Here is a 14,745-nt window from a genome sequence, read left to right as displayed (position 1 = left end):
GTGCCGGTATTTTACAGAGAGATAATTGAAGTATCTAGGGCTATTCAATTAGCCACAGGAAGCCTGAACGCTGCAGTTGTTTTCAAGCCTGAGCAGGTTTTAGCAAAATGTCTTTCTAATGCTGTGTACACACGGCTGCAATTATGCATGAAATCGCTGGCAAAATGGTCGCTCAGCGACCATATTGCCAGTGATTTAATGTGCAGCCAGCGATAAATGGCTGGGAGCGCGGTCCTGCGGCCAGCCCTTCATGGTCGCTGGTCGCAGGAGCTTGCTCATCCGATCCTGCCTAAAAATTGCAGGTCGCTGGTGCACAAAGCACTGTGCACCAGCGACACTAGCCTCCTGCACCGGCCGGGACCCGCCCACCCGCCTTGTCACGGAGCCAGCCCCTGCTTCTTGCTCCGTTCTCTTCCCGCGCACACAGCAGCAGCTCCCCCCATTGTGTCAGCACACTAGTACTGCACAGCCGCACTATCCAGTAAGTGCATAGGCTGTAGTAGAGGCCATTGGTGTCGGGCAGCATGATTATGTTCATGCTGCCCATCGATGGTGATTTGCACCATCGGTGGGCAGCATGAGCATTACCATGCTGCCCCACACCAATGGTATGTGACCACATTTAAAAATGAAGGGGGCATTGGTGTCGGGGTGGCAGGGGCCGCACGGCCGTCTTGTGCCCCCACACCCCTGGCAGGAGCGGGGCACTAGCGGCTGCTGCCGCTAGATTATCCTGCCCCTACAAAGATGACCCCCTACTACATCTGTATATACACCATATACACTTTTCTTCCCTTCCAGAAGGACTTCCCACAACCCATGTCAATCATAAATGAATTTAAATAGAGGGTAAAAAAAATCTAGTCAAAATTGCTAGCAATTTTCAGGGAAAATTGCTGGACCCTCTGAAAAACAGGACACTGAGCAATATATTGCTGAGATATATTGCAAGTACACTGAGCAATATATTGCTAGCAATATATCTCCCACGTGTGTACACAGCATTACACAATGAAGTGACCAACAATCAATAAGCTATGGTTTGGATGAAGCGCAACTCACAATACACAATAATCAGCTATATAATGTAATAACTAGGGTTGTGTCAATGGTTCTGTGCACACAGCATATCTTCCCTAGCAAACTAGTCATCATGGTCACAAATGGGGGTGTGCTGAACAGGCAATTTTTATTATTCACCGTGTTTTATGGCCCGATCTCTTTGGAGGCTGAGGGGTGGCGAACCTGTCCAGGGGCCTTGGTTTGGGCCACAGCTGAGGGTTAGGCCAGAGTGCGGGGGGGGGGGGGGGGGGGGGGGGGGGGATGAGGCAGGGGGCCACCTGTCTCCTGGGGCAGAGGCCTCCTCGTCTTCCGTCCTGCTCCCGAGGATGAGCCTGCGGGGTCAGGGGCCATGACTAGGCCAGCAATGGGTAAGGGGGCCGCCGCTGGTGCATGGGGATGGGAGCTCTAGGAGAACAGGAAGTAATTTGTAAGTAAAATTCGGAAAAACAGGAAGTAATTCCAACAGGAAGTAATTCCTAAGTGGCACTACTGGGGACAAGATATGTAACTGGCACTAATGGGGACAAGATCTGTAACTGGCACTACTGAGGACATGATATGTAACTGGCACTACTGGGGACATGATATGTAACTGGCACTACTGGGGACAAGATATGTAACTGGCACTACTGGGGACAAGATATGTAACTGGCACTACTGGGGACAAGATATGTAACTGGCACTACTGGGGACAAGATATGTAACTGGCACTAAATGTGCAAGAAAATGATTGCTTCACATTAAAAATTCAGTGCCTGTGCAGGTTTTGAAACTTTGTTTCATGCAGAAATTAAACTATATTGCGTATTTCAGGGGTTTGAGGTGTTTATACAACATAAATACATTTTGGTTCTAGACATGGGTCCAGTCTTCAATATTTATCATTTAAAAAAATAAGGAATAATCCATTATCCAAAATGCATCTGGTCCAGAGCATTTTGGATAAGGGACACTCAATCTGTTCTGTGTGGTGTAAATTGTAAAAGGGGCACTGTGTGTTGTAACGTGTAGAACAGTGGTCAGGGAACTCGGTCCTCATTACCCCACACCGTGCATGTTATGCTGGTAACCCAGCAGGTACACAGGTGTACTAATTACACATTGTATAAGGTCCGCAGGTGGAGTTAATTATTTCACCTGTGATTCTGTGAGGAGACCTGCAAAACATGCACTGCAAGGGGTAATGAGGACCGAGTTCCCTGACCACTTGTGTAGAAGGAATAGTAAAGTGTGGTGTAATATAAACAACATACACTAATTTGTGGTGTAGTGTGAGTTGGTATCATTCTGTGGCCAGACCTCTACATTGACACTGCCCTTACTATTTTGATCGGAAAGGGGGGGATTCTCTTAATGGCACAGAACACACAAAAATGTCTAATAACTGCTCTGATAGTAATTGTCCGAAACGGCATGATCCTGCTGTCCTCAGGATCTACCAACAGTTCATGTTTTTCAGGCGACCTGATGATCTAGAGTAGGAATGAATGCAGCATGTTTAAAAATGTGACAGTTGGTAATGACCACAGCTGTGCACCAGCTAGGTAACCTGGAAAACGTGGACCGATGGTAGATCTCGAGGACTGGTTTGGTCACTCCTGCTCTACACAAATAGCCGAAATGGCAAAAAATATTTTTAATGAATAGATATTAGGCAGCCAACAAATTTAGATTGCACAGCACTAAACACAAATTAAAAAAAAATATTTAAGATGATTTAACACAAGTACGATGTCAGGTGTTCAGCATTCTATATAATTCACAAATAAGAATAAAGACACTTGGACACTTTAATTTAAACTAGCGTACTTTTCTTATACCAGTCCTAAGATCAAGTGTTTAAACACAATTCTGCACAACTGCGAGGTAGAAAGACAACCATACTATATTGTATGTAGACTGTCTGCAGGATAACTGCTGCAGCTATAAAAGGTGGCCATACACTGTCCTTTTACATGCAGCCCCATTCCCCACCGCTGTGAGGGGGGCAGAGTCAGAAGTCAGATGGGCAGCAGGTCCGATGCGCACAGGACCACACATTGGACCCAAGAGGTGTGTCAAACATACCATTTGGGCAGATTTCTTGGCATGATTCATCGGGAGAAAATCGTCCCGAAACGGATTAGTGTATGGGCACCTTTAGTTTCTGCAGCATGCTGCTACCATCTCTGCTGCTTAACTGATACATTACAAGTGACTATAGAGCTACAACTACCTATACTGATGTTCTAAAGCCAACCCTAGCCCTCGAGAGCTACCAACAGTGCACATTTTCCAGACAACCTAGCTGCTGCACAGCTGCAATCATTAATCACTGACACACTTTAAAAGATACACAGATGGAGCTAATTAGCTCAATTGTGATTCTGTGAGGAGACCTGCAAAACATGCACTGTTGGTAGCTCTCGAGGACTAGGGTTGGCTACCCCAGTTCTAAACAATTGCCAGTTTACGGGGGAAGCCTCATCTCACTGCATGTGTAAATGCCGAATATCAGGTGAGCTTGCAGTTAAAGAAGCCAGATATTAATGTACGGCGCACAATGCCATGTGCAAGTCATAATCAGGGTACCCACTGTCTGAAAAGGTTTTTTTTTTTTTTTAAAGTTACTTTGGCTAATACAGAAGATCACCCAATGAGAACAGCAGAAAAACTAAAGAACTAGAGATGATCAGCTATCTCCCCCCTGACTGAGCGCGTCTGTATGAATCTCCCTGCACATGCCCACATGACCTTTTCTCTCTGCTTGAAGTTAATAGAATGTGGTTTGCCATCTGTTTGGCACAACGGCCTCAGTATTTTTATATTTGGGTGCCAATTGTATTTGATTTTCACCATTACTGAGACATCAGCAAAAGAGTAAATGTAGATGTGTTTGTGTACAGTATTTTCCATCTAATGCTTCAAATAAAGATGTTGAAGCAAAAAAAATTAAATTATGAAGAGCCACTGGTATGTATAAGCGAACCCTATTCGCTTAAAAACTCTAATTCACTTTAAATTTTAATCCTGACAAAGAACTATCTATTTTCAGGTATTGGGATATATTCCCACAGGTGTGGTAATCACCATGCTCCCACTCTGTAAACTCTTTCAGTGGCACCCTATCCCCCTTCAGAATTTACCTCAAACGCCTCACACTCACATATAAAGCCCCAAGACACCCCCCATAAACTCATCTTTGCCCACACTCCCTCCTGTCTCCTATGGGTATCCAGTCCATAGGATGAGTGTCTAGGGTTCACAGAAAATGTCGACACCACCAGAATATCAACATAGCAATGGTTGACACAGGGGGAAAAAAAAAAAGTATCAAAATTCAATAAAAGATATATATTTTTTTTCCATCCACGAGTACACTGATTGGGAACTGTAAAGTGTGACCAGTACAGAGGTAGCGGAGGGAGGCAGTGAGCGAAACAAGCAATGCAAGGTGACATGGTACTAATCCTTGTCCATGTCGATCAATTGGTGTCAACCCTTTACCATAACCACCCCTAAGCTGCTATGCAGACTGACGCTTCATTTTTAGTTGGATCGCTTCCTCCCATACCCTGTCTAACTTCTGTCAGTACCGCAGTATTACATGTTCTCAAGAAAGCACCTTTTTACGAACGCACCTCTAACCCTTTTAAATGTGCACTTACAGTAACTCCCTCCTCCTTCCCAGCTGACATTTCAACAGTTAATGTCTGCTGTACAATGTAAGCTCTTGAGCTGGGCCCTCCCTCTTCCTTCTTGTCCTTCCACTATACTAACCATCACTGCTTCTGGTCTTTGATCTCATTCCCCCATTTAGAGATTGTGACCGTACCATGGCTACAGTACCACGTCACCACTGCTGGCTCTTGGCTACAGGGTGAAGTCCTGACTTATTCTCTCTTTCCTGGGCTACTTTTAGATAGAATGTATTAAACTGGTCAATGCATCTAGGCCAGTCTGAAGTTCTAGTGAATTGTAGTTATTTGCATAGAAAAGAGGACTGAGGCCCTTATTCTGATCGGTGCGGCCGGATCCGAATATGCGGCCAGGACCGTGCGTGCGAGACCCCCCCCCCCCCTTCCATACGGATTGCCAACTCCGTCCGTACGCGGTAAGAAGCTGGCCGAACGGACCGCACATGTATTTTTCATGGAATACGCCTCCTCCATCTCAGGGAACCTCCCCCATCATTCGATGGTCGCAGACCATCGAATGCAGGACCGAGTGGTCCACCAGCTCCCGCAACCTCAGACCACACTGACATTTTTCCGTGCAAAAGCAGAAATCTGGCGGGCAGCTGACATCCGGCAATGTCATATGTCCGCCCCCTACACGTGCGTCACGGCCGCATTAACATACATACGCCCAGCGTTTGCATGGGAACGCCCATGAAACGCGGGGCGTATGCATATGGTAATGAGCCCAAATAGCCCTTCACGCCCCTCTCCACCCTTTGTTCGGAGTGTTCACATTTCATGCGGGATTTGGCCGTACGCCCCGCTCGCACATGCGCAGAGACGCCTCTGCACATGCACAGACACAAAACATCGGCGGTACGAACGCACGCGGATATTACCGCACCAACCAGAATAAGGGCCTGAATTATCCCGTTTTGCTCTGATCTTAAAGTATTTACTTTTATGAAATTCCGATTGGTACTACCTTATATAGTTCCTACTTTTCCTTTGTCAGTTTTCCTAATTAAACAACAGTCTCTTGGCATTACTTCCAAACCAGTAACGTAAATGGTCCCACTCCCCCCTGCAACCCCCACCAAAATAAAAAAACATATCCAATGGTTTGGCACACCAAATTGCTGGATGTATTGCATTGAGAAATAAGCACCACAGACAACACAATGTAACTGGTTGAATAAGAACAGTATAAATAAAATGAACACTCACTTGGGAGCTCCCACTGAAGCCAGGAGGTTGGCTGTACTCCGTCGAGTCGATTAAGCTACTGTAAGGGAAAAAGCACAATAGAAGGTTAACACTTGGGCACACCAGAGCTGCAAACAAACCAATGTTACCAACACTATAAAAGAGTTAAAAGGGAACCTCTATGAATAAAAATAAATAAAAAATGATATTCATTTCTGCCATCCTGGAAGCCATCTTGGTCATAGCACGGAAACATTATGGGTTGTAATGCAAGAGACTTATGTAGGGTACACACCAGAACGATCATGATTGTGAGAAGATCGTGAGACGATCATACAATGGTCGTACGATCTGTTGGAGCAAATGATCTGCATACGATCCGATCACGATCTGTACCCAGTTGAAGGGATCGTTTTCAAAACCTGACTGCAGCAGGTAGGATCTGCAAAACGACCAGCGGGGACTCGCATCGGATCGGAATTGGATCTAACACATGCCAATACATGCAAAATTTACAATTCAGTCGAGATTGTATTGGAATTGTATCGAAATTGGGGGAATGGAGGCCAAATGGTTCTGGTGTGTACCCAGCATTACACAGAGCGTAAAGACAAGCTGCACTCGTACGGCTAGCCGGCTAACCGCAGTGTATACATCCAATGAAAGGAGACACAAGGTTTGATGCTGAAGGCTGCCTGCTCTTACACATGGGCGACCCATTAAATAGGTCATGCTAAGGTGCCCACACACCAGTGCAATGTGGCCCTTTTTCACATTGAAAAATGGGACTGAAAAATAATTTGAAAAAAGTGCCATATCTTATGTGATTTACATAAGACTCCAATTGGATGTGCAGTGCGCACCTGATTGGATCCAGAGATCGGCTGCCGAAAGAACTAGTTTTACCCTGCAGTCATCACTGGGATCACATACATAGTGTTCATTCTAGCACCCGGCATCTTTGAAAACCCATGCAGCTCCTCTTCCCTGCCTGGGGTGTCGCTGTCTGCTGTGGTGCTTTCAACACAGTGTGGTCTGTATATCAGCACTGATATGCAAACCGAACCTGTGCTAGAAACCCCACAGCAGACAGCGACACCCCCAGGCAGGGAAGAGGAACTGCATGGGTTTTCAAAGATGCCGGGTGCTAGAATGAACACTGCATACACTATATAATATGCAAAAGGACCACATATGATCTATCGTATAAGATGAAGCCGATAGCGAGCCATGCAGCTCCGGAATGGGAGCATGCGATACCCCGGCATTGTATGGAGTGAAGGGGAAGGAAGGGACCGAGAGGGCGGGGGGGGGGGGGGGGGCAAACACGACGAAAGCTCTAACTACTGTAAAGGAAGATGTCTATCCACTTATCTGTAAAGTACCAGTGCTGTCTACTAGGAAACATTGCTTCTGCACAGCAGTGACAAATATAAACGCCCAAATGCCTACTTATTTAGTGAGCTGCCAGCGAACGCCATTTATAAAACCTACATCTTGGGAGTTTAAATCACAACAAGAAATGTGCTCCATCAGCTCTGGACACGCACACACTTGAGAAGCTATTCGGCTTTTAAGACCGGTAACATATAGACAAAAACAGGATGGATTGATTAAATACTTGACACCTTAATTTATCTGGCAGAGGCTCGCTGTTCTGTACACATGAGAGAGATCAGGAGGGACAAATGATTCTACTGTCAGAATGCATGTTCTTGCACTGATTTAAGACTTATTACAACTCCCTTCATCTGTGTCAACAACACAGAAGAGTCACCTTCAGTATCCCAGGTGAGGCTGAACTACACCAACAGAGCTGGGAAGCCAAATGTTACAGACAACGATCCGAATGATGTCGACGGCAGCAGAGCATAATGAAAGATGTGCTTGGGTTACAGCAGAAACGCCGGCGATCGTTTCTTGTGGTCCAGGATATCAAAAGCGATCGAGATAAACAGCCATGGTTCCTGAAGGCTACAGAGCTATGGAAGGGTTTTCCTACAAGTTTAATACCTATTCCACCAACGTACATTTATTACCCAGAGATTTGGGAAAAAATCTGAGAAACCCTGCTATAAACCCTCGAGTCACCCCAGCGGAAGAGAAGTCCACAGCTGCACAGAAGAACGTCAACATTCGATGACAAAAAGTAATGTGACCACCGACATCACTCGGGAATTCTCACCCCAGAATGCAGTGCGAACAGCACTCTGGGGTGCGTGTGTCAGAACTAAGATCTAGTAGGGGAACAGATCCCCTCCCAAGCCCAACTATGCGAAAATCTGTGTGTGCAGCAGGGCCTGACCCACGCCCCATCACATCCTACAACTAGGTGAAGGGGTGGGTGGGAAGCTGCCCATCAAAAAAAATAAAAAATGTTGGGGTTGTTGAGTGTCGTCGTGTTTAAAAAGTATCACACGTATCATCTATATACTGTATATATACAGTGTCAGTGTGGGGTATTCAATGCCGCAGCGAGCGGCCGGCGAGGGGGTTAAACAGCGAGGATAGCTGAAAACCAGCGATCCTCGCTGTTTAACTTACGCGCCGGCCGCTCGCTCTATTCAACGTACTGGGGAAATCCTCGCCGTCACAGGACGGCGAGAATTCCCCAAAACAGCGAGACGTGCGGCTGCTGCAGAAATCTCGCAGTTTTTAGCCGCGGGTCTCTCTGCTTCTGGAGCCGCATCCACCAATTCCCCCTCGCTCAAAATACGGAGCGAGGGGGAATTGGCGGATGCGGAGGCTGTGTTGAATGCTGTCAGGGTGAGTGGTGACAGCGAGCAGGAAGCCCTGCTCGCAGTCACCACTCGCAAACAGCATTGAATACCTGCCAGTGAGTCTCTGAAACCGTGCCATCTGCTGGCAGAGAGTGAAACTACATCTCTTTCTCACACATGCACAAACACAGAACATAGCAGACTAGCTTTCGAAGCTTTTGCTTCGAGAGGGCTTACTAGTAGACAAATGATGAGCGAAGGCACTAAACAGGGGGGGTCTCATCAACACTGGTGGCAAGGGTGAAGCCCTGCCACTAGGATTTATTACCATAAAGGGGCATACACACGTAGAGATGTGTGCTGTGCTATTTAGGGTAGGCGATTTCCCTGTGTCCAGATTGCCCAAGGAGAGCACATACACATGCAGTGATTTGTGCCAAACGATTTTGCTTAAGCAAAAAAAAGACCGGGTCATGGTTCAGAATGATAGATATCAATCAGTATCTCTCATTCTGTACACACAGAGATTTGCAGTCACCTGCTAAGCAATTTGACTAGATATTGACTGCATGAACAGACTTCGTTAGCAGGCGATGCGCGTCGTAATCGCTCGGGGTATACACACAGAGACCTGTGCTTACTTTCTAAGCCATGGGTCTTCAACCTATGGCCCTCCAGATGTTGTGAAACTACATGTTCCAACATGCATTGCCACATTTTTTTCCTATAAGAGCAAGCCAAAACTGTCAGGGCATGCTGGGACATGTAGTTCCACAACATCTGGAGGGCCACAGGTTGAAGACCTGTGTTCTAAGCAATCTAGTCAGATTGCTTAGAAAAGAGCACACAATCACTCTGTGTGTATACCCCTTTAGAGAACGGTGGAGGAGGATAATGCTGGGGATCTTTTGCCACCATTGAGGTCTAATTCGGATGGGGGTGCAAAACACACCCTAGGTATACATTAAAATACTTTCAAAACTTTATTAAAAAATAGTGTATTTCTAAGTGGTTTTGTCTAAAAACAAAATCATCAGTTAAGTGGTTAAATAAAAAAAATGTTCCTAGAAAGGTATTAAATTCACACAATCACTGCTATAAACATTGCTGTAATACTTGCGGGCAATTTACTTGTGGAAAGCTACTTATTGATTTGTATTTACCTTTCTTATATTGTACTTTACGTTGGATCTTAAAATAGCTGTGATGTTTGTCTCTTATTAAAGTATGTGTGAATGCCACTGGCATACAGTATAAATGGATTATTAAAAGTGACTTTATTCCAGTCTATGACCACGTATATTTGACTCTCTCTTATACACATCGCTAAGTCGGGAACTGCTGCGGTGTGGTCTCTCAGCACAGCGCTGACAGCCCACACACAGAGCGAGCTGTCAGCTCTGTGTGATGACAGCACCAGTGTTCTCTGGCGGAGAACCCTGGCGACCAGCGAGATTGATGAACACTGCCCATCAATCTTGGCCAGCAACAGCGGCACGCATTACTGTCGCTATAGCCTCTACACCGTACTGGCCCACTGTCCTCAAGCCTCACCTGCCTCTCCCGACATTGCCCTGCCCTTCAGCAGCCTCTTGAGCAGCTTGGAAGCCCAGAGGGAGACACCGCAGCGTTCCCGGCGGCGCTGTGTAGACTCGATTGTGTACGTAGTAGTGCAGGCAGCAGGTGTAGCCGTGACGTGCAGGAAGCGGGCAGGTCAGGCGCTCCTGTGTGTGTATGCGCAGTCCTGTGGAGCCACCCGTGATCAGCCTGTGCGTACTGCGTAGCAGGTACCATACGTGTCCCAGCGCATGCGCAAAAGGCTCTCACGCACGGTGGGGCTGCAGTCGGCACCATTACATGGTGTTTGAAATAGATTCAGCTCCAGTGGCAGGTGCATGAAATAACTGAGGGGGGCGTGTGTGGAAATACTATGGGAAACGAATTACTATGGTGCTTGGAACTACTAAGGAGGGGCAGGTGCGTGGGATAACTAAGGGGGGGCATATGTGTGCGTGTGGAATTACTAAGGGGGAGCTTGTGTATTGAATTACTAATGTAAGGGGCAAGTATAAGGGGCCTACTATTGTGTTGCATGATGTGTAAAAGCGGTATATGGTGTGTTACAATACATACAAAGACACACCCCATTTAGAGTGAGCACACCTCCTATTTCTGGAGTGCGGCCCTCAAATATCTGCTGGGAGTATTAAGTGGCCCCCCAGCTGAAATAATTGCCCACCCCTGCCCTACACACTCACCAATGTAGGGGCATTTTCAAAGCCCCACTCACACTCACTCTGGTCCTCACCACTTGGCTAAGGAAGGCTCCTTCACATCCCCTCTGATCAGCATTTTCCCATCTCACCGTTCTCACAGATGGACTACCTTCCTGCTCCCAATTAGACTTTAGAGGCTTTCGTCCAGGCTCTTAGTCCTCCGATGTTCCCTTAAGACTCTTTATCATAGCCGACCAGCCCTCCTCCTAACTCTCCTCCTTTGCCCACTTCTACCGCAGTGTCCACATGCTCTATAGATAAGCGCTTGCGGAAAGGGCTCGCACATCTTTGTCACTTAAATTATGTGACCTGCATATTGTTATTATGTATTTATGTAAGTAAGTGTGTGTGTGTGTGTGGTAACTGTACTAAGATGGGTGTTCTATTGCAGATGGGATGTTGCCCAATGCAACCAATCAGATTATACTTCTTAACTATTTAACTGTCTAGAAGATAGATCACATGTGATAGTTTGCTTTGGACAACATCCCACCATCGGTAGAAGTTCCAGCTTAATAGGATGAGAGATTCAGAAAGTGAGAGATTTGGTAAGAAATCTCCAGTTTTTTTTAAAGTGGCAATCATTTACACTGCTAAACCAGTTTGATGTTGAAGTGTAAATGCCGCCTTAAAAAAAAAAAAAGGAGATTTCTTACAAAATCTCACTTTCTGAATCCAAAGCTTCACCCAAAAGCTATTCAGGTTTGTTTTAGTGATAACCATGGTTGAACACAGATGATTAAAACAAAATAAACGAAGCACTAATTACGTCACATTTATTGTACGCATGGCTATTCTGAAAATCTGGACAGTTATGCCTGGTACACACCAGGACGACTAGGGCCCAATCCCCTCAATCTAGATCCAATTCCGACCAATTGGATGTAGATTGTAGGTAGATTGGGCCCTTTTTTTCCCTGTTCTGGTCCGATCCCGATCCGATGCATGGCCCCGCGGGTCAGTCGGTCGTTATTCAGATCCTACCTGCTGCAGGTAGGATCTGAAGAACGACCATACAGCCGGGTGCGGGTCGCCATCGGATCGGACCCGCTCACGGTGCACATCGTGAGCGGGTTGTGCCCCCCCGCGTCACCGTGAGCAGGTCGGATGAGACACGGACGACCCGCTCACGATGTGCATCGTGAGCGGGTTGTCGTGGTGTGTACCCTATATTAGTGTGCTTTGAGGACTGTGGTAGGTAACCCCTGACTCAATATTCCAACAATAACTAAACGAGTCAGTCCATCCTCACTTGCAGTTTTATGCTGAACCTATCCTGTATTAACTATAGAGCTTTTGGTGACTGCACCGTAAAGGGGGGGGGGTTTGTCATAACACAACTTCTAGTACTGTAGCAATGTTCATCCTCTCCAACTAAACATGGTTAACTGTCCTCCTCTGAACTTGTGATCGCTTTCAATACTGGAGGTTGAAGTATTCTTTAGGTCTACTCTATATAGTAACAGTGCACTCTATCTGCATTTACACAGAGCTGAAAGTTACCTTTAGAGGGAGTGTCCCATATCAAAACTACAGTCATCATGGCTAATGGGCACGAAAAATGACATTTAGAGATTCCGGGAGCCATTTAGAGTGGTACGATTACACTCTGTGTGTGCACTATAATTAAACTATACCTCCATATATTCAGCACTGTCAAGCTGCATTTTATTTTAATTTTAGGTTGGCAGTGGGCTTTGGGAAAGCAGAAAGTGCATATCAATTTTATGAACGGTTGATATTTAAAATGTTATATAAAAGGTGACTGGTTTAATAGCTGCAATTTTGTAATTTCAGGATTTTGATGTAGGGTTGGGTAAAACATATTTATTGATACATAGGCAATGTGCCAGTTCCTGGCTCCGGGCAGTTGGTGCTTATTCCTGGCAGCCCAGTACTCCAGGCAGAACACAACAGGCAGCTGGAGATTACACTAGTTACAAGATCAATATGAACATTCCATATAGAGACCTGTGTTTGGCACCACAATATTGCCATATACATTTGACCAGAACCATTACAGTATACAGTAGTAGGACCCCGCTACTTCCATTATACAACTCACAGTCTGTGGTTTTATCGTTTCCCTTTTATTACTATCCTATATCACAGATCCTGGTCCACGCAGCTATGTTCAAACAAACGGACAGAAATCAGAGCCTCCAAGAACTGCACATCTTTCTTATTAAATACTCAGTACTGTTGTGAGCATTCTGAGGATCCCATTAGCAGCAATGTTCTATTACTGCAGACAAATAGTTGACAGCTGATAACAAAAATGTGCTCTATTCCTAGTTAACTGTCCCATTGGGAGCAAAGCCTCCTTCATATTTTTGTGTTGGAGTGGAGGGGCTGCGGATGGGATAGCTGCATATCTATATCGCAAGGATATATATTACTTTGCACATCTTTTCTTGCTTTACAGTAAATGTAAGGCTTAGCACTTCCATGTAAACTCAAGTAGGCAATCGTGTGTGTGTGTGTGTGTGTGTGTGTGTTGGAGCACCAATGTGAATGAGGCCACTTCATCCATCCTGGTCACAGAACATGCATGATTTCAGCCATGCCAAATTATATGTACACTAGTTATATGCCCATCAAAATGACTGATTCTGCAATGTACTATCACTTTGAGCTGTGACAGTTTTTAGTCCACAAACACTACACCCCACCCTAAGTCCCTATCTGCTTCTACCGCCAATCTTTACCTTTTGATAAAGCTCCTGTAAGCATAACATTTGACAGTTTATCAACAATGTGCTTTTCAACATTCTTTTCATAATTTGTTAACAGGTTTGAACCCTTTCAGGGCCAACGTCTAGTCAGGCTCAACAGCCCTAGCGCTATTAGCATATCCAATAGTGAGCCACTTTAAAACTAGAATATTGACATAGTTCAAATTTAAATGTAGACCATTTTTTAATTAATTAAAAAAACAAAAATTGAAAATGAATTTAAACATTTAAAATAGACTGAATTGAAAAAAAAAAAAAAAAAATAGGACTGCAAAGAGCAAAAAAAAAAAAAGAGAGAGAATGGATTCAATAGACTGCCTGTGCATTTTACAACTGGTTACCAAGGAATGTGCATTAAATTACATTTACACCCATGAACGCCTACCTGTGTGATGGGGAGGGAGCCTCAAACTGCGGCACGGTGCTGTCCTCACTGCGTGGGGAATATAAACCGCTCATCTCCTACAACAGAAAATTGTATTCTTTATTTCATATTTTGCATCATGCAGACACAAAATCCCAGGTTTCAGGACCTTCTGAAGTCTAGAACTGATGGTTTTTGTTTTACATTAAATACAAGTAAATAACTTTGTTTTATGATTGAGTTACAAAAATGTCCCCGATTATTAACACTTATTTAGTGTTCACACATTGCAACCTGGATTGCCTTACAATCTCATTGTAAGCGCAGCATCAGTGTCCTCAAATAGTAACCAAGACAATAACTCAAGTAGATCTAGAATGCAAAATAAAATAGGTAGGTAAGCATTCAAATGTTTTATATTTATTTTAAATTTACATGGGACCGTATAATGCACAAGTGATATTAACCCTTGTACATTTAAATGGGCATTATTAAAAAATGTATTGTGTAATCTGTATGGTGATGACAATTGCCATTCAAATCCCAATGTCCCTTTAAACCAGGCATGGGCCAACCCTCCAGCTGTTGTTGAACTACACATCCTAGCATGCCCTGCAACAGTTTTAGCATGGCCAGATAGCAGAACTATAGCAGGGCATGCTGGGAAGCGTAGTTCAACAGCTGGAGGGCCAAAGGTTCCCCAGCCCTGCTTTAAACATATGA

The 14,745-nt window shown here is 45.1% G+C and overlaps 1 protein-coding gene across 4 annotated transcripts in view; it reads right to left on the bottom strand.

The window, feature by feature from the left end:
* The window catches only part of COP1 (COP1 E3 ubiquitin ligase), a 162,275-nt gene that overhangs the window by 104,774 nt on the left and 42,756 nt on the right, over positions 1-14,745 (bottom strand). For all 4 annotated transcript variants that reach the window (XM_083157267.1, XM_083157268.1, XM_083157269.1 and 1 more), the window contains 2 exons: positions 14,044-14,120; positions 5,949-6,006 (listed from right to left, as the gene is read on the bottom strand). In XM_083157267.1, the coding sequence (XP_083013393.1) occupies positions 5,949-6,006; positions 14,044-14,120 (135 nt within the window). The remainder of the gene's footprint in view (positions 1-5,948; positions 6,007-14,043; positions 14,121-14,745) is intronic.

Source organism: Crinia signifera, chromosome 8, assembly GCF_055691185.1.
Source record: "Crinia signifera chromosome 8, ASM5569118v1, whole genome shotgun sequence".
Lineage (NCBI taxonomy): Eukaryota > Metazoa > Chordata > Amphibia > Anura > Myobatrachidae > Crinia > Crinia signifera.
This window is presented reverse-complemented; position numbering and strand designations above follow the sequence as displayed.